Below are 18,808 nucleotides of genomic sequence, written 5' to 3'. Positions count from 1 at the left end.
CAGTAGTGCTTTTTGGCACTGCGAATTACTGCTGTAATGTAATGAATAAAACTTGCTGCTAATAAGCAATGTCTCTGTGCATTGTAGGCATAACAGAGTAAGAAGAACACGCTCATTATTTATAATAAGGTTGGTGCATGGTTGGCATTGATGACTAGCTACTTCAGCCAACATGCTCAGAAAACTGGAGAACAAACCTGTTCTTGTCCCTCTACTAGAGAGTGGTTGGTGAATATGACACACATATTTCTTCTTTTCCCTGGGTTGGGTCTTCCTTTCCTCAGATAAGCAGGGCTTGTCCAGGCCCGTCCTGAATTGCATATGCAGCAGGGAACTATGAGCATGTCATATTGTTTCCATTTTAACAGTCTGTGGTGTAAATGGCAACGCAGACAACTTTATTTGTCTGTGCTTTTCTCATAAACCTGTGAATGAAGTTTTAAGGCTCAGAGGCCTACGCACTACTGGTTTGTATTATTACTGGACAGTTAGACAACTCAAGTTACTACAGTGTTTTACTGCGACTATCTTCTAAGAATGTAGGCAAAAATCCCCACAAACCACAAACCAGGATAAAACTCTCGCAAAACTCCCAAAGCCTATCTGAGTTATCGCCTAGGCAACACCGCTGTAGAGCTCAGGCAGACATATGGCCTCTGGTATGTCAGCTGCTTGTTTGCCTCTTTATGGTAGCACATAAACATAAAGGGAAAACACAGGTTTTATAACATTGTTAATATTTTTCAGAGGATATTAATCTAGTACTGGAACAAACTAACTGATTAGTGATTGACTTTAGATGAAATATCTTCAGGTAAAGGACCGCTGATTGGAAAAAGCATTTTTAAGATGTCACCTGGGGCTCTGAGAAAATGTGATTTCTTTTTTTACATTTCACGCTTACTCAAGAAAAGATTAGACAGAAGATTACTCAATAATGAAAATAATAGGTTGCAAGTATGTAAGTATTGAATATTATCTGACAACCATTCCTCTTTAACATCTATGCACATAACCTCCTGTGGAACAGTAATGGGGACAATTTTTCACATTCTTCAAATCTTTCTTCTAAAGTGTAGGCAGTCAAAGAACTCATGGCTTTAAATTCTCAATACTGAAATACTATTTATGGACTGACTTGTCCCTGTGTTACCTTGGTGATGAATGTGTCGCAGTGGTTGTGCAGGCAGACGGGATGTCTCTGTGATAGAGGAGGAGGTGTGGGTTTTGCAGCATCATCGCCTGTTCAGAAGGTGGATGCAGGAGTTGAATCTTTATATATGTGCTGAAGCCTTGACCGTAGTTCTATATCTGAGGTGTGAAATGCAAGGCTAGGACTTGCACTGCAAATAAGAGCACTTTAGTATTTCCTGGTGCTCAGACACATGCACTCAAACAAAAAGGTCAGGATCTGTTTCACACAGTACACATCCGTATTCTCTGTTTTCTTGAAATCACTTGTGACTATTTGTCATAGCAATCTATTGTAATCCGTTTAACTGGACCTGGTGACTTTAACAGAAGTGTCGTAACTTTTTTCATAATAGCAGGATTTCCCTCAGTGCAATCTGGGGTTCAGATACCACTCAGCGTAGTTACTGTCACCTCACATGAAACCCTGTGATGCTCTTGTAGTCTGCTGACGTCAGCAGCCACAATCATTAACTGCTTAGACTGTGATGAGAAATCAAAGCGGTCGAGGTGGCAGTCCAGATCCATGGTGTCATATGCATTCATCCGATGATGTGACATTTTTAAAAGAAAAGGGACATTGGCACACACACCCTTTTGTATGTGTGCATCTACTCCTACAACCAAGAAAGGCGTGGAGCCTCTCAGGGGTTTGTGATTAAAGTCATGGCTATGCTAGGGAGGTTTTCACATTAAAGGCTGCCAGAGGTTGTGGTCATCTAGACACAAAGCTGTACCCTCCATCAACCAACAAAAGCCCCTTCTACTGTTCCCATCTCCCTTGAGACAGGGCTGGGTTGAATTACCACTCTCCCACCCTCTCTTGCCCTGAGCCAACCCATCTGATAAACAAACAAACAAACAAACTGAGCCAGCTATCTCACGTTTACTTCAGATTATGGCTCAGAGCTAGGATTTTACACAGGAGAATACAGAAGTATAGGAAACAGAAACGCATTCTTGATGTGAAATTCTCTCAGTTCAATAGGGGTGGCTGAGAGTGGTGGTTTTCCTGTCAGTTAACCGATTCATACAGCGCTGCTAAATGAGCAAACTGCATGTGTGTCTCAATGAAAGTAGTGTCAGTACATTTATCTCACTGTTGTTGTAGATGAACAGAAAATAAGTATAAACACACTAGCTACCAGGATAATATGTAAAAAATATGTAAAAAACAAGTTACAGTTAGCTAAAGTTTGCAACTTGCATGCAGACATACACAAACAGTTCAAGTCATTTTGTATTGCTGACATTTAGAAAAACTTCCTCTTAGTCTGAAATCACAGAAAACACCAGGTCACTTCTGATTGGCTGACTACTATGGCTGCCATGGAGACCCCAGTATGGTGTGTGGTAAGAAACTCAGCTCTGTGTGTGTGTGTGTGTGTGTGTGTGTGTGTGTGTGTGTGTGTGTGTGTGTGTGTGTGTGTGTGTGTGTGTGTGTGTGTGTGTGTGTGTGTGTGTGTGTGTGTGTGTTGCAAATGGGCCCACACATGAGCCCTACATTCTTCTCTAACACACTGTCAGTGGGTGTGCACGGCCAGTTCACTACTCCCCAATGATTTTGCAGCTACTCCCACTTTGCCTGGAGGGGGGTTAGCATACAACCATTTGATCGTGCACCCTCAAAACTATTGAGGTGGATGGTTTCAGTTCTTAAATGTTCCTGCATGTATTCCCAGAAAAGTCAAAGAGTTCAATATTCCAAAAATTAAAAAAAGACAATGGGCCCCATGCAGCAACATTCTCTTAAATTTCTCTTATATTTTCTGCTATTTTCTGTTAAGAGAAGTGAGTAGTTGACAATTGCAATGCCCTCGCCTCACCCTCCCGTTCCAAATGTGTAGGAGAGACTGCAGTGGCTGTGAAACTTGGGAAAAACGCTGGGCTTTATCTACATTGCGTATACAAAGGTCAAATTTAATCTCAAATCTAAATAAAGACAATGCACTAAAAGAAATTTGACGTATGTTACTAATGTTTCATTCATGCCTTAGTTTAAGCATCAACCATGTAGCATCATGCCTTTGTTTTGAAAAGATGATTCTAATTTAGCTTAGAATTAACCAGGAGTGAGAGCTATGTAATTAAATAGTAATTAATGCTAACAGTAACAGTTTTACAGTAAAGTTGTCAGAGCTTGTTATACATCAGAAACAGCAAGAATTCTGAACGGTAAATCTCAGTGTGTGCAGACTAGGTTCCTGCCATATAGTTTTTGTCATAGTTTTTATGTGTAGGTCAGTAACTTGTTGGAAGCTGAATGCAATAGATGGCGAGTTGTAGAATACACCAGTGGTGCAACATCTGCTGACTCTGACTGGTTGGTTAGGACAGAAAACATAACAACACTTGTTCCCTGTTCACATATTTCATTTGATAACTAATTACCCCCAGCGCTGAGAAAGTCTAGTGTAACAAAAAGAAGTGAGGGCAAACCACAGATTTGGTTTTGTCTGTTGCTTATTTGTGAAGGGGCTTAAGTGGTTTAAAGGCCAGATTAAGTAAATGATAGCATAAAGCACACACGAGTGCATCGCACCCAAACAAAATCTCAAGCTATTAGGGAGATAGTGTACTAAATGTCCAGCAAACACGTTGCAATGGCAGTCTTGGTCTTGTTCTGTCCCTGAATGTCGGCCTCGTGTTGTTCTCCCTGCTGGTGTGTGAAGTTCTCATTGTGGCAGTGTTACCGTGTCAGATGGCAGCCATGTTCAGACCAGAGAAAAAATGTTTTCATGGACTGCCACGGACCATCAATTCTATTAAGGAGACTTGGCACAGACTTTTAGCTTTCATAGCTGTCACAGTAGGAGGTGTTGCCACGATTGGACTCTCTTTTTGCCCTGAACACGAGGTTATTCTCTCTCAGCGCTACAAGACATAATTTCTTGCCAGCCTCCTGTGTCCTTCTCAAGAAGCTATTTTTGGTATCAACTGCACACCAGGGGATTAATGAAACATTGGTCCTCACTTATGTATATTGCACTATTGTAACACCTGTTCAAAAAAATCATGAAGTCAGTCTCAGTTCTTTGTCCCAGTGTGCTATTGTTATTATCTTCACTTTCACTTCCTCTTATTGCTAGGTGGAAATAGAACCAGATAGATAAATAAACAGATGAATTCAAGTGTTTCGTGGATGGTATAATAGAAACCTCTTGGTTCTCTACTTAGGCCACAATGTAACTCTATAACAGTTAATAATAACAGTTAATAATGGTTTATTCTGTCCTAAGAGAATCAGGATGGGAAAGCTTGCTTGCTGCTTACCTGAATAAGTCAATGTCCGTGTAAGAGAAAGGAAAGAAGTGTTTGAGTTTCAGGTCACATGAGCCCCTGATGTGGGTATTGAGTGTCATTGTGTGGAAACACTAGATACAATGAGCCTTTAGGTCTAGGGTTAAAAGTATAACATTATACTTAGAGGAAGATCACTCCAGTAGAAAGTTGTGTCTTGCTTCCATTGAGTTCAAACTGTTTGCACAGTATCGAGGGACTCCCTGTAGGACCAGACGCTGTTCATCGTGATTGCTTTCTAGCCTCAAGGTCTTGGCAAATGAACTGCAGCACAGTGCTGTTTGCTCTCAGGATTGGATTTGAGGCCACACTTATTCTGCAACTTTCCCAAACATTGGTTCATTTTATTGGATACATTATATTTGTGTTTGGTATATAGAGGGTTTAATGGATCATTATTGATTCTGATGGCTTCTACCTTTTCTTTCTTGGTGACACATTCATAGCAGACACCTGTTGATTTCTTCTGCTACAAGTTGTGGTGAGGTGGGTGGTGACGTGTGAAAAAGTGACGTTAATGTGTCCTCTTGGTTGGGGCCAGGAACCAGAGTGTGAAATGTTCTCAAGACACTTAATGACATCAGTGATAAAATCCATAATGTGAAGGTGTATTTCAGCAAAGAAGTAAGTTGGGGGTTTTTTGTTTCCTCTTTGAGCAGAACCGTAAAGATGGTGACAAAATGTGTGACAAATGACTGTGATGCCGAGGTACTTTTCAACGGAGCTCTCTGGTTCTTAACAAACTGAAAAGAGGCCGATCTGGATGAATGGAGAGATCTGCTGCTTACGTCTCCACAATGCACCTTTCACTCCCTGTTTTGTAGTGAGTGTCCCTCTCATGTGTCAGTGAGTGTGTGCGCTGCATCCTCACCTGATGACACAGTTAACCTGACTCGGGAGGTATGCCAACAGTCCAACCAATCCCTCTACAGGCTCACTCACCTGTGCCACATTTTGTCAGTAGCTGGGTTCATGGAGCCTTTTGTTTCCACCAATAATCAGAATAGGAACTCATTTTAAGCTTTAATTTCTTGAATTTCCTTTTCGACTTTGAGCCTTTGAGCATTATCTTGTGAAACCTCAGGGAGTTGAAGACTGTTGACCACTGCGCCCAGGTCAATAAAAGTTACCCCAAAGAAAAACAAGTGACTGGTCCTGAATGCTCAAACGCTTGTGTGACTTAATGCTAGTGAGAGCTCACCCTAACTCCAGAGGATCCAATGGGATTATGGGATGTTAGGGAGATGGACACAGCACCCTCATGTGGATGTCTGTAACAATGACAGTTTTGCTATGTTTTGATTTCATTCTGCAGTGTTTCTGTGTTTTTCAAATGTTCAATTAAGTGTTGGGACTGTGAGGCAATGATTTAAGTGCTCGCAATAGTGTAATTCTGTACCCTTGGGTGAATCTTTGGCCCATTTTAATTTTCATTATATTTGTGCATGTCTATGCAGGAAGAGTAGGGCGAGCAACACGTTAGTAGAGCAGCAGCACCGGCTTCAGTGTGTGTGTGTTTATTGAGTTTAGGTAACTGGCTGAAAAATGTGGCTGCATTGATGGGACACTACCGATTTTACACATTAAGTTTAGTTTGCTTGTCATGAAGAATACCACTCAGCCTATGAACACAGTTCTACAATGACCTCTGTGGCTCTGGAGGAGCTATGTGAAGTAAGAAAAATACCCTGATGATCATAGTGATGTCATCTGAATCTTAATTTGGGTGTGAGACCTAGATTTGACAAGAAATCCGTGTTACAAACAGGAGGTTTGGGGTTTGAAGAAGTGGGAATTTAGGAGGCAGGGGAGATCTTAAAGAAGATGCTAATGAGTGGGAAATGTAGTATTCAGCATTTTTTTAGGTTAGGACTTTTTTAATATATATATTAATATAATTTATATATTTATTAGTATTACTATTAAGGGATATGACTACAGTTCTTCCTTAACCTCAACAATTAATGGGCTGTCCACAGAATGACAATAGACTAATGGTTACAATATTGGAAATGCAGCTTGTTTGTCGGTCTTACACAGATATGCTGTTCCCCTTTTGTTGCAAGAAGTGGCTGAGTCAGTGTTGGTCTACTTATCAAGCAAAAAAATTCAAAGCACTTACACGGTCACTCAAGAATTTATCGCAGTGTTTCGAGAAGTTGGTAAACCTTTATTACTGTGGAATACAAAATCATCCATAATACATCCAGTCTGTGGTTGCATCTCTACTGGAAAATTTGCTGGACTAATAGTCTCACAAATACTATTTTCCCCTAATAATGACTACTGGATGTCAAGTTCTTCTTATCCTGACTCACCTATTTATCTTACAGCTGTTTAATATTTCTGTCTTCCAGACACACTGAAGATCTTTACCTGAGCCCCCGAACTTGTGTTGACAGAAACTAAACACTAGAGTGCAGTAGTCCTTTATTTAGACATCAGTACCTTTGCCGTACTCCTTGCCCACCCTATTAATGGTGTGAGTCTGTGTGTGTGTGTGTGCGCACGTGTGTGTGTGTGTGTGTGTGTGCGTGTGTGTGTGTGTGTGTGCATGTGTGTGTGTGTGTGTGTGTGTGTGTGTGTATTTGACTCTGTAACCTGATGATGGCTTTGCAGTTTGTAGTCAGGCATGTGACTAAATCAGTCATATCAGAAATCAATTTGTCAAATAGATTCACACAAGGTGCCTTTGTGCTCATTAGTTTAGTTCCTCTATCTCCCGCTCTCTCTCTCTCTTTTTCTCTCTCTGTGTCTGTGTGTAGGGGCAGTTCTCCTTATCTGGTGTCTGTCCAATCACAGCACGATTCAGATGATTTCCACATTGACCTCAATAGATCAAAGTGAATTCAGCTGGCACAGGATGAATACTCTCTCTCGCATTCATACACACACACATACGCACTTTCCTCGATCTCTTTGTCCCCTATTCTGTCTTTCTCCTTGACACAAACCGGCACAGGATTATATTTAAGGGAGCTCCATCTTATCATAAGTCAGTGGCTGGTTTAATATAGAAACAGCTGACACGCACTGATACCGTGTGTCACAGTGGTCGGCTAGACAGGGCCGTTCCACATAATTGTATGGTGAAGGAGTTAAGGGGGAGATCCAGGGCAAATGAGGTGAGAGGAGATCTTGCCTGCCAGAGCACATGCTGTGGAGCACAAGCTCTCATGGTTTTCTTCTGCTTTGTCACTCAGATAGAATAGCTTAATGGTGAAAGCTCAGTTGTTGTTGAGAAGTGTTAATAATTGGTGAATAAAGTGGTGTAAAAAATATTCTTATAACCTAATAACCCACATAGGAGTAGAGGGAGAATAAATGGGAGAATCAAAGAAGTAATTGTTGGATGAATGACTCCTAGTGTGTTCTCACACTGATACTACCTAGAATTGATGGAGAAAAAATACAGTGATTATGACGAACACAGAGGACAGACAAAAGACTTATTTGTGCAGTTGAGATAAGAAACAAAACCCTTAGGGCTTATCACACCATTTCACTTTAAAAAAAAGAAAAGAAAAAGGAAAAAAAAGAATATAGCAGGCAATAACAAACAATAAAATAAATATGTCCCAGATGATTTGAGGCATTCCCATTTAACAAGCATACATTCATCACTAGTGCAGTCTAGGCTTTTTAATAATGCATACTCATTGCTCGCCCCCGCTGCTAGCTCCCCCAACCCCCCGAAACAAAGGGATGGGTCTGAAAAACAACTAGAGAATATCATCCATCTCCAAGGTGTAGAGAGTTCCTCACACAGGGCTGAGTGCTCAAGTGATGACACATTCATGATCCATTGTTGGAAAGGAAGTATAACTATATATATGTTTGGTATAGTAAGCTGTGATCTTTTGCACCAGCCACAGACATGGCATTAGTTGTATACATGTTTTCATTTTAGTTGAGTCAGGTTTCAGTGCCAGCTAGTGCAGGTACAGTAGAATTATTTTCATATTTATATCAGTTGTTTTTAGCAGTACTAGTAGCATGGCTTTATAGATAATACTGAAACACTGAAATATCTCAACTGGATGTATTGCTATGGCCACCAGGATTTTAATAACTTTGGTTATCCTTTAACTTTTTTAGAGTGCCATCATGAGGTTAACAGTAGAATTAAAAGTTTAAAGTTTAAGTTTAAAACATTATGATGAAATATCTACAAAATGAATGACATTCCTCTCAGCCCCAGCTGTACCGACTTAGACTACGTGATAGTAGACTCATTGTCTTGTTTGTTATAAATTGTAAAATATTTTGAAAGAAAAATGTAATTTGACTCAAAGAAATGTATAGCAGTCACAAAATAAATAGTAAATATTAATTTGTCTTTCCAGTATTTATTTGATTTCATCCCCTCTTTTTGCCAAGACTAGTTTTATTTAGCCTAAATAATTTGTAAACCTCTGAATTATGTTTCGCTCCAGCGCTTCATTAAGCTTTTTTTGAAGCCACTCATATGGAAATACAGCTGTGTACTTCCTGTGTGTGCAGTCCCCAACCCCTCTGACTCTCACATACATACACTCTCAAACCAGTAGTGCTGGAAAACATTTTAAAGTGGCTGGGTGGGTGGGAGGGTTGCAGGAGCAGGTTGTTTAAAAGGTGCAGATCAAGCTTTTAACATTTCCAGTTTACTTAATTCTCATCTACCAGTTAGTGTTCCAGTGCCAAGCACAGGAGGAACGATGGGGGCAGAGTGGCTCCAGACACATACACACATACTGCCACCCCTCTGTGGATGCTGCCCCGAGAGATAGAGTGGGGTGGTGACTGGAAAATTAGTGCTATCAACAGACCCACTCCCCCCCTAGTCATACCCCAGGCTAGGGGTTGGGGTCGAAATGTTAGAGATGAGTAAAATGGGTAGATGTGGGTGGGGTTGGTTGAGTGGGGTGGGGCAGGGGTATCTGGGCAGAAGAGAGAGGATGGAGGGGTGTTGAGAATGGTGGGTGGCACTTTGATTGGCTGGTGGGCTGCTACGCTACCTAATTACACACACACGCGCACACGCACACACACACACACACACACACACACACACACACACACACACACACACACACACACACACACTCAGACTGGCTTGCAATGACCACCCTCATCCTCCAGACTATATGACAGGAAATCTTTACCTATTGAAATTCCAAGTTAAGTGCCTGCAACAGTTGCATAAACTGATCAATCTACAGTCTGTTCATGGAGGCTGAATAGTGATCATTGCTATGATTATAATGGTGGTGGTAAATTTCCATCCATATCCGATTAATATCCCGTACGTTATGTTCGTAGATTGATGATGTTTTTATCCACTTTTAGTTTTGACTCCCTCAGGTAGTAAGTAGAAGCTGTTTTTTTTTTTTTGATTCATAGAATAAGGCCTATTTACGCCTTCAAAAGAAAGCTTATTAAGGTGGCCTATTAAGCAGTTTTTCAGTAGAAACAGTAGAGTGAATAATCTAATTTCCTGCAGGAGTTGTTGGTGCAGAAGACCTCTAACTCAAATTTGACTTTGTGAAATCTAAATATGCCTTTGAGCATCATGCAGTACAATGGGTTGCTCACAGTGGGATGACATGTACGATCAAAGGCAAGTATTGATTTTTTTAAGGCTTTTTTTGTGTGTTGTCGGCCATATTTCTTGCTGTACTGAGTAATGATGTATTGTCTTTTTGTGTTACACCCACACTAGTTACACACACTCACGGGATTCTCTGCAATAGTCCACAAGAGGAGACCATACGAGTTGTATTCAGACTCCCCCTGCCCTTACAGTGATCCGAAACAATGCACCTGCTTTCCTGGGAAAACCAATTTCGGTATGGAGACATTTAAAATTAAGATGGCCTGAAGTCTAGATCCTATCCATCCACTTAATCCACCTGCCCCAGCCTTTATGCCAGCGCGCACACACACACACACACACACACACACACACACACACACACACACACACACACACACACACACACTCATAGAGAGGAGGGCTGCCGCTGAATGTTGACCTTTATGGAAAATGAACCATTGTTGTTGCATTAGAGCCAGACTGCCCCCCCCCCAAATCTGCAACTAGACAGACACTTCAACTGTTCTTACCTGAACCAACTGTGCAACCTGGTTGGCTGTGCATGTTGGGTGTTTTTCTGTATGTGTGTGTCAAAGATTGTTGAGTTAGTAATGGCCCTTTTTACTACACAGCTTGACTGTCTATTAATATTTGATAAATGTACGTTTGTGATGCTCCAGGAAGACATGCAGCTTGGTGTGTTTGCATATATGGTGTGTGAATGTGTGTGTGTGTGTGTGTGTTAGAGCATGGCATGTGTGTGTTTTCTTTGTTTGGCTCTGCCCCTTGAATGATGAGGCCTTTGGGAGGGGGAGGTGGGCAGCTCAAAACCAAAGAAGACAGGTACATACACATACAAACACACACATTAGTAGAGCTATAGCTGTGTGTTTGTGTGTGTGTGAGAGAAAAAAACCTATTGTCCCAGATTTAAGACAAAGGATGTGTAAGGCTGTACAGTAGATAAATCTATTTTTGATGAAGTAACACTCACTCACTAGTCTCCTCTGCCTGCTTGGGTTTCCCCATACATTACCACCCGTGTGTGTGTGTGTGTGTGTGTGTGTGTGTGTGTGTGTGTGTGTGTGTGTGTGTGTGTGTGTGTGTGTGTGTGTGTGTGTGTGTGTGTGTGTGTGTGTGTGTGTGTGTGTGTGTGTGTGTGTGTGTGTGTGTGTTTTGTCATGTCAGTGTGATTTTCCTCCTTCATAATGACACATTTATATTCATTAATAACCCTGACATACATTAACACATGCAGGCTTACATCAAATGCCTTGACACACAAACGCACAGATATGACCTCTGGCTAGTTGAGCTCTGGGGGTGCCCTGTTGTTGAATGTGTGTGTGTGTGTGTGTGTATCCTCCAGCTGGCACATAAGAGGTCTGTAGCCAGACAAAGAGTGGTGCTCGGGGCCCGGTGCTCTGCCTGTGCAGGGTGCAGGAGGGGAGGGGGGGTTTCTCCTGTCAGCCTTTGTGTCCTAATTGAAGTTTTTCTGCCTCTCAACCCTCCCGTCTTTCCTCCCCCATGCTGGTTAGAGGAGGATGAAGGGGGGAGGAGTGGACCTGCCAAGGGTTTGAGGGGAGGGTTTCATATCAGGCTTTGTTGCCGCTGGCACGATGCTCATCTTTACTGTCCCTCCTCTGTAACACATCAACACGTTCATAAACACAGAGATAGTTGATGAAAAGAAAGGGCGCTGTGTGGTGATGCTGTCAGCTGTGTCTCCGAGAACAGGATGCAACAGGAGAGCTAATGTGCCAAACGAGCTAATGTGCCCATTAAAACCTGACAGAGAGATAATTTGAAAATCAATAAAGCAGACTATGAAATTCTTAATTGTATAATGACAAAATGTGATTTGTTTGCTTTCCTAACTTGATGAAGGTTGTGCGGTAACGCAATTTCTGAATATTGAGGGTTTAAAAATGTACTCATGTCATTGTTTTAACGTAGATATTGCCAGATATCATAAAGAAAATGTTGGAGGTTGACATGGAAACATTGATTAAAACAAATTTTATGAAAGGATTTTAATATCTAAGTCACTTCCTAACTGAATGACTGCCTCTGTTTCACACACAGCAGCTCATTGTTGTGTGTGACAGTCAAGCGGCAGTGATCTTGAGCTGATCGTGTTGTGCATTTCCGACTGTCACACATAAGAAGAACCCCCCAAAAGCTATACAAACCTTCCTCCTTAAATTTGAACATATAGAGTTTGATTTGGAAATCAAAATAAATGTGGGCTGCGATTGCATTCTCGAGATGTTTTACAGATGTCAGGGTCTGGACAGAGCTGGACCAGAACAGCTTTTTAGTACACTGCCCCTTGCACCTGAAACAACGCACAAAAAGAGTTTGTGTGAGGTCAAGCAAGTTTTAAAGAATCTGGGAAATGTGCTCCGGGTGAATGATTTTTCTTCCAACTTGTAACATTGTTTTTAAAAATTTGGATAGACGTGAAAACGCAAATACATGTATATGTATATGCATCTTAGCACCAACAACATAACCAGGCAAAGGCAACTATGCCTTTGCCTGGTTATGTTGTTGGTATTGTTGCAACATTGTTTTTATTGGGACAAATGGGGCAGAGGATGTTATCTTGTGGATAAAGACAAAGCGAAAGAGAATAAAAGCAGTGAGAGAGATGGAGAATTTAAACTTAAGAGTCTGTTTTTTTTAAAAGGCTCTTTTACAAGAGGGCAAAATAAAGCAGTTGAGTTGCTACAACAAGGAGCTATTTACTTAAAACATAGAAAGAAAAAGAGACAGTGAAAGTAGCTTTGGATTTGGCATTCATTCAGTGACAGAACTTAAAGAGAGAAGAGCAGAGAGACAGAGAATCTGCCAGTTAATTCACATTGACACAAGCTTTATTGGTACACAGTCATTATGCATCTCTGAATTCCTGCTTCTGCTCAGAGAGAGAGAGAGAGAGAGAGAGAGAGAGAGGCTGATGAGCCATTCGCGCAGAGTCGAGAGAGAGAGAGAGAGACAGAGAGAGAGAGAGAGAGAGAGAGAGAGAGGAGGGGTGGATGGGAGTGAGCGAGCAAGCCAAAGGGAGAGAGGGAGTGCTTCTCCCTTCCCCTAGCAACGGTCGGCGGTGGTCGTCTCCAGCCTGTTGTTTTCACTCTCTCTCTGTCATACACACACAGGCACACGCACCACTCACTCTTACACTCCTTCTGCGGCTCGCTTGTCTGCCTGTTGGACCCCGGGGTGTCTTTTGACATTATTTTTTTCTCCAAATGATTCTTTTTGCTTCTTCCTGCGAGATGAAGACTGTTTTTCAAGGATAAGGAAAAGAAAGGAGGCGACGCGAAAAGCAGCAACAGAGAAGGACGTAAGAAATAAGAAAGAAGCAGAGTAACTGAGATAGGGAGAGAAAAGGAGGATGGAGCCCCTCAGTGCTCGTGGCCTGCCCCGGCTGTCCTGGATCGACACCCTCTACAGCAGTACGTATCCCTCCATCTGTCTATTTACTCCTCTCTCCTCACATCGCTTCCCATTTATCTTGGCGCTCGTCTTTACCTCTAGCCATTTTACCCAGCACCCCCTCCTTCTCCATCTCATTGGCTGCCTGTTCGTGTTACAAAAAGAGCTACATGCACACAGAGAAGACTTTGCATTTTCTCTGGACTTCCAATTAGCGTGCATCACTGTGGCTGTCCATTACAAGACGGTCTACCACCCCCCCACTCCCTTCCCCAATAGTGGCAACAACTCGTGTCTGCTGTTGTTGAGCTTTTTGCTGGCTAGTAGGTACGGAGGCAAGGGAAAGCCTGGAGAAATCTAGTGTGGGAGAGTGTGAGTCATGCTTACAACCTGGAGGTAGAACTTTATGTTCCAACCTATTGAGGACACAAGCTGTCTGATGTTGAATTTTTAATCTGCTCTTTATTGTGTTCTTCATGCTGTGCTGGAGAGACACAGTCTGACATGCCATACTGTACACTGGGTCACTTTGGCACTGTTTTCAGATCAGGCGTTAGCAGCACTTTCAGGTTACGATGAGAAACAACAAGTTAGAAACAATTCCCTCTGCTTTTTTCCCCCCTAAATTAACGAGACCTTGATTTATTTATTTTTATATACTTTATACAAATGCAACTTTTTCTATGAAAGGAATATTTTAATGTGGATGATGTACATAGAGCAGAATGTTTTTTTATGCTTTAATGTAGCGCAGTGAGTGTATACCACTTTGCAGTGATTAGACACATCCCATCAGGCGCAGCTGTGATTCTCTGTTGTTGCTGCTGAGACGCTGTGTGTTGGGAATTTTGGGCACCTGACACAGCCTTTTGGGATTTGCTCTGCTGTGTCACCATTGTTATAATCTCAACCCTAACCCTTAATCTGCAGAGAGGAAGAGAATGGGAGAGGAAGAGGAGACGGGTTGGTGGTGTTTGAGTTTTTGGTGATACAGAAATTTAAAGAAAGAGAGAAAGAAACCCTAAGTACAAACATGTTGTCAGAGGTGTGTTCGGTGGGCAGCCGTTAGAGGTCTGGGGACTGTCACAAAGACACTGAAAGCAGCTACATAGTGTTATAATGTTATTACACTGTACAGTCATCTGCCTCTTTATAGGTTAATTACAAATAATAACACAAGTGTATTATCTTATACATTATTATTTCTATAATTTAGCGCTCATCTTTTTGCTGATTGTGGTATGATGTAAGTGAATAATCACAAGACAAATATATTTGTGGTTGTGGTGTGACAACTGAGCTACATATTTAGTTTGATGGGAATGCTGTTTCACTAGAAAGAAGTTAAAAGAAATAGTTGACTAGTTGGGAAATACGCTTATTTGCTGAGAGGATGAGAAGATTGATACCACTCTTATAATCGTATTCTAAATCTAAAGATAGAGCCACCATTATCATTAGCGTAGCAAAAAGACGGAAAGCGGCTGTCAGAAAGTAAAAAATAAAAAGCCAAAATCCACCTGCTAGCTCCTTTTTAAAGCTCACTAATTATAATGATCGATCTCATTTATTTAATCTGTATGTCAACTGAAGCGTAAAAACGTCATGCGCAGTGACTTCCAGTTAGCTATTTCCTCCTGCTCCCAGTTGCGAGACTTGAGGGACGCTACTGTCTCTGGTTAGGCAGCCTACTGACTTTGTTTGTGGTAGCCTTGCTAGCAGATTTTCTGCTTCTGCTATAGAAAGAGGTAAATAATGAAGAAACACTTAACACACTTGTCAAAGTCTCAACAACTAAAGCTTGCAATTAAATTAAAGCAATTAAAGACTAAGCTTGTGAAGCAGCCTGTGTTGTTTCTTTTTTTTTCTTCTTTCACCTCGATTTAGTTTTGACAATTGTGATGTCAACAATGCAACTTTAAATTATGAAATGATCATGAAAAACAAACTAAAGATTTGTAACAAAATAATCTTCTAAAAAATCCATTATGATTATTAATGATTAGCATAATTACATGAAATAATTAATATAGTTAGTCTGATGACAAACGTAATTTTCAGTTCCTATAGAAATGTGAACATTGCAAAAATCTTTGTCAAACCCACAGTCTGTTTGGCCCTATTAGATAACATCAGCATGAGCAATCCGCATGCACCAAACATGCTAACAGATTAACTGACTAACGGTAGGGCTTGCTTGGCTAACACCATTGGTCATGTGACCCTTGTATGCAGGTCACAGATGTGAGGGTCCCCCCTAATCACCTGCTGGTTCTAGCTTCATATTCAGTGTACAGACATGAAAGCGGTATTGATCATCCAACTCTCAGCAAGAAAATGAATTAGTATGTTTCCCAAGACATCCAGATATTCCTTTTAAAGTGGGTTTATTTACTTTGTTTTGAAGGTGGAGCAATGTTTTATAATATTGGCCTTCTTAATTGAACACCATTATGTCCCACTACCTGTGAATGCATCATAGCATTGAATTATCTCAGCAAATTAGTCCACTTAAAAAAATGGATTAGGTCAGTGTAACTAGATGATAATGAATTTTGATCACTGGGGACTGTATACTTAGTCTGTGTGTACTATTTTGATATTGCTATTTTGGTTCTGGCATTTGCTGTGAACAGAAACAGAATACATCATAAGTTAACACCTAATGTGCTTTAACACATTTGAAATTCTGTGAGAGGATGGACGTGTACAATAGGAGATAGACTATTAACATTACAACGGGCTCCATCCAGGCTTTATTATGAGGGAAAAGAGCACCCTCCTTTTATGCACCTGTCATTTCATCATCCTTTTGCTTTCCAACCATCCTTTATTCTATACTTTATGTGCCTCTGTGTTTGAATTGAACAAATAAACTAGTATGTCAAGGGCTGCTGAATTTACCCCCTTCCCCCACTCAGGGGAATAAAAATACACCACTTTTGTGAGCTTTTTGAAGGCTACTGTTAAGCACACTCCCTCACTACCACTATACTGACCCTGAAACAGCCCATTCACCAGTTTACAGGCTATAACGCATCAGCACACAGCAGACCTAACTGTGGAAGATGACTCATACCTGGCTGTTAATGCTGTGTGACGATCCAGTCCCACCCATATATATATATATATATATATATATATATAAAGTGTAGTTGAGTGCAGTGTAGTGGATTACCAAACATGAGGCTGTAATTGCATCCTTTCTCTTCAGCAGCTGAAACTGTGTTAATGGCTCAATAAGCAGTGACCACACATCCTTAACTCCCTGAGTAAAGTGGGAGTGGAAGCTCTAAACCACAGCCGCCTTGTTCCCCCAAGAGGGCGAAGTCTTTGTGTTCAGCTCTGCTGTTAGGCCACAGCTGACCAAGGCAACATTTTTTTCAAGCTTTTCTATTCCGCTACATCTTCTCATAGCACTGTTTGTTGTATACAAACTAGTTTTGAAGGTCACAAACACACATTTAGGCATGTGCATACAAATGGCATGAATAAATAAAGACAAAAAAAAATAACAGCTGCTCAAGCTTAAGTTAAGGCACAGAGCAATATGCACTCACATTAGTGTAAGTACACAAAACACACTCCCAAACAAAATCACTGGCCCAGACCTCTCATCAGTCATCCTCTGCCCCATTTGTCCAGTCAGCAGTGTAAGTGGTAGACTCCCAGGCGGCTATTAGTGTTTTTGTGTGTGTGTGAGAGAGTGTACATGTGTGTGTCCGTTACAAATACTTCAGTACAACACTCTTATTTTCGCTTTCACCCTTTGCTTTTTTACCTTTTTTTTTCTTTTCTGAGCTAAGCAGTTCATGTTTTTTGAGTGCGTTTGTCACATATACACACACAAGGTCTATTAGTTTTATTATATTCGGTAGCAGGGTAAAAGGTTTTTTTTTTACACATGATCTGATTTTAGAAGCATTTTGGTGGTGCATTGTCTCCATTTTCTGTCTCTAACCAGTTTATCGGTTAGTCTGGTATTGTGTGTCATATTTCTTTGTTGCTTCAGTTTTTTTGTACATTTAAAACATCAGCTTTGTGCATTTGTGTGTTCCACTCATGAAAAAGTGCCTAAATTGCACCAAATTTAGACCAATATTTTGTCATGTTCGCTCGTATTTTTATTCATGAGATATTTTTTGAATATCAAACAGGAAAAAGGCTGTTCTCAAGCTCCCGTATGTGATTATTCAAGATCACGTTTTCCTCCAAGCCCATAATTCCTGTGCATGAACTGCAGTTCTGTTGCCATCAGAGTGGCAGACTGACTCTGACTTCTGACTCTGGCAGCCTGTGCTGTAACCTTCAGAGAATTAGCCAGACTCCTCTCTGGCTTGCTTCAGTGCCACGTGATGCTAAAGCAACATCAATGGATAGCTAGGTTATGTAAGAGCCAAAATATGGGCATTTTTGGCATGGCAGAGCCAAGGTGGCACGTGCACATACACGCATGCACGTATGTCAAAACGATTTTCCCTAATCCGAGTCACAGTGAGGAAGGCTTGAATGTGTGCAGCTCTGAGGGAGCATTAAAAATAAATCTATCCTCATTTCTGTACATCCTGTCAGTGTGTTGGGGAGTCTTTGGGTTCAGCCCAGCAAGCCATACTAAAATACAGCTGTGTGAGTCAGGGCGGGCCGTTCACCAGGTTGTAAGGGGTTAATATGTGCTGTGTAATCCCTACTTTCTGTTGCCAGTTTTTTTTCAAATAGTAATATGGAATAACATGTTTTTTTGGGGCGAAGTAATCTATTATCTGTCCTGGTGCCATACAACTAGTTTACTCTAATCATAAACTGTAGAAAAACAGGAGTATGTGCTGACTTATAGGTCTCCAAATCCAAATTTGGGCAGCAAAGTGGATCCTGTTTGGAGATGATGTTGGAAAAACATGCACCACGTGACAACGTGACCACCAGAAATAAACACTAAAGTATAACGTACCTGTCATGGGAACATGCTTCCAAACAAATGCCTATCATTTTGTTAGAGAAACATTTTCTAAATCACCATCAAGACACACATAAAAGAAATTACTTCTTGTGAAAAAACACAAATTAGTTTCTCTTTGATTGCTTCAGGATGAGACCCATTGGCTTCGTCACTCACCCTTGGCTGAGCAGAGGTTTTTCAGAGTCAGAAGTTGTTTTAATGTGATGCTTAGGACTTCAGCCTAATTAACAAAAATATTATGCGGCATGAATGCTAACAGTTTTTGGGTTAGGCCTCCACATTTCACCACACAGCGATAGCTTTCTCTGGCTGTCAAACGTTTGGTCTGGTTCCCCTCTACAGCT

At 41.1% G+C, this 18,808-nt stretch overlaps 1 protein-coding gene across 2 annotated transcripts in view; it reads left to right on the top strand.

Moving 5' to 3' along the window:
- abr (ABR activator of RhoGEF and GTPase) overlaps window positions 1-18,808 on the top strand; it is a 121,615-nt gene that overhangs the window by 5,553 nt on the left and 97,254 nt on the right. Inside the window, exon 1 of one of the 2 annotated variants that reach the window (XM_051399979.1) lies at window positions 13,167-13,527. The exons of the other annotated variant lie outside the window; for it this stretch is intronic. Coding sequence (XP_051255939.1) covers window positions 13,467-13,527 — 61 coding nt within the window. The 5' untranslated portion in view covers window positions 13,167-13,466. Of the gene's footprint in view, window positions 1-13,166; window positions 13,528-18,808 lie in introns of those variants that run through there. 2 annotated transcript variants of the gene reach the window in all.

The sequence above is a fragment of the Dicentrarchus labrax genome, unplaced genomic scaffold (assembly GCF_905237075.1).
Source record: "Dicentrarchus labrax unplaced genomic scaffold, dlabrax2021, whole genome shotgun sequence".
Taxonomy (NCBI): domain Eukaryota; kingdom Metazoa; phylum Chordata; class Actinopteri; family Moronidae; genus Dicentrarchus; species Dicentrarchus labrax.
The sequence above is the reverse complement of the archived record's forward strand: the minus strand, read 5'-3'. Positions and strand labels throughout refer to the sequence as shown.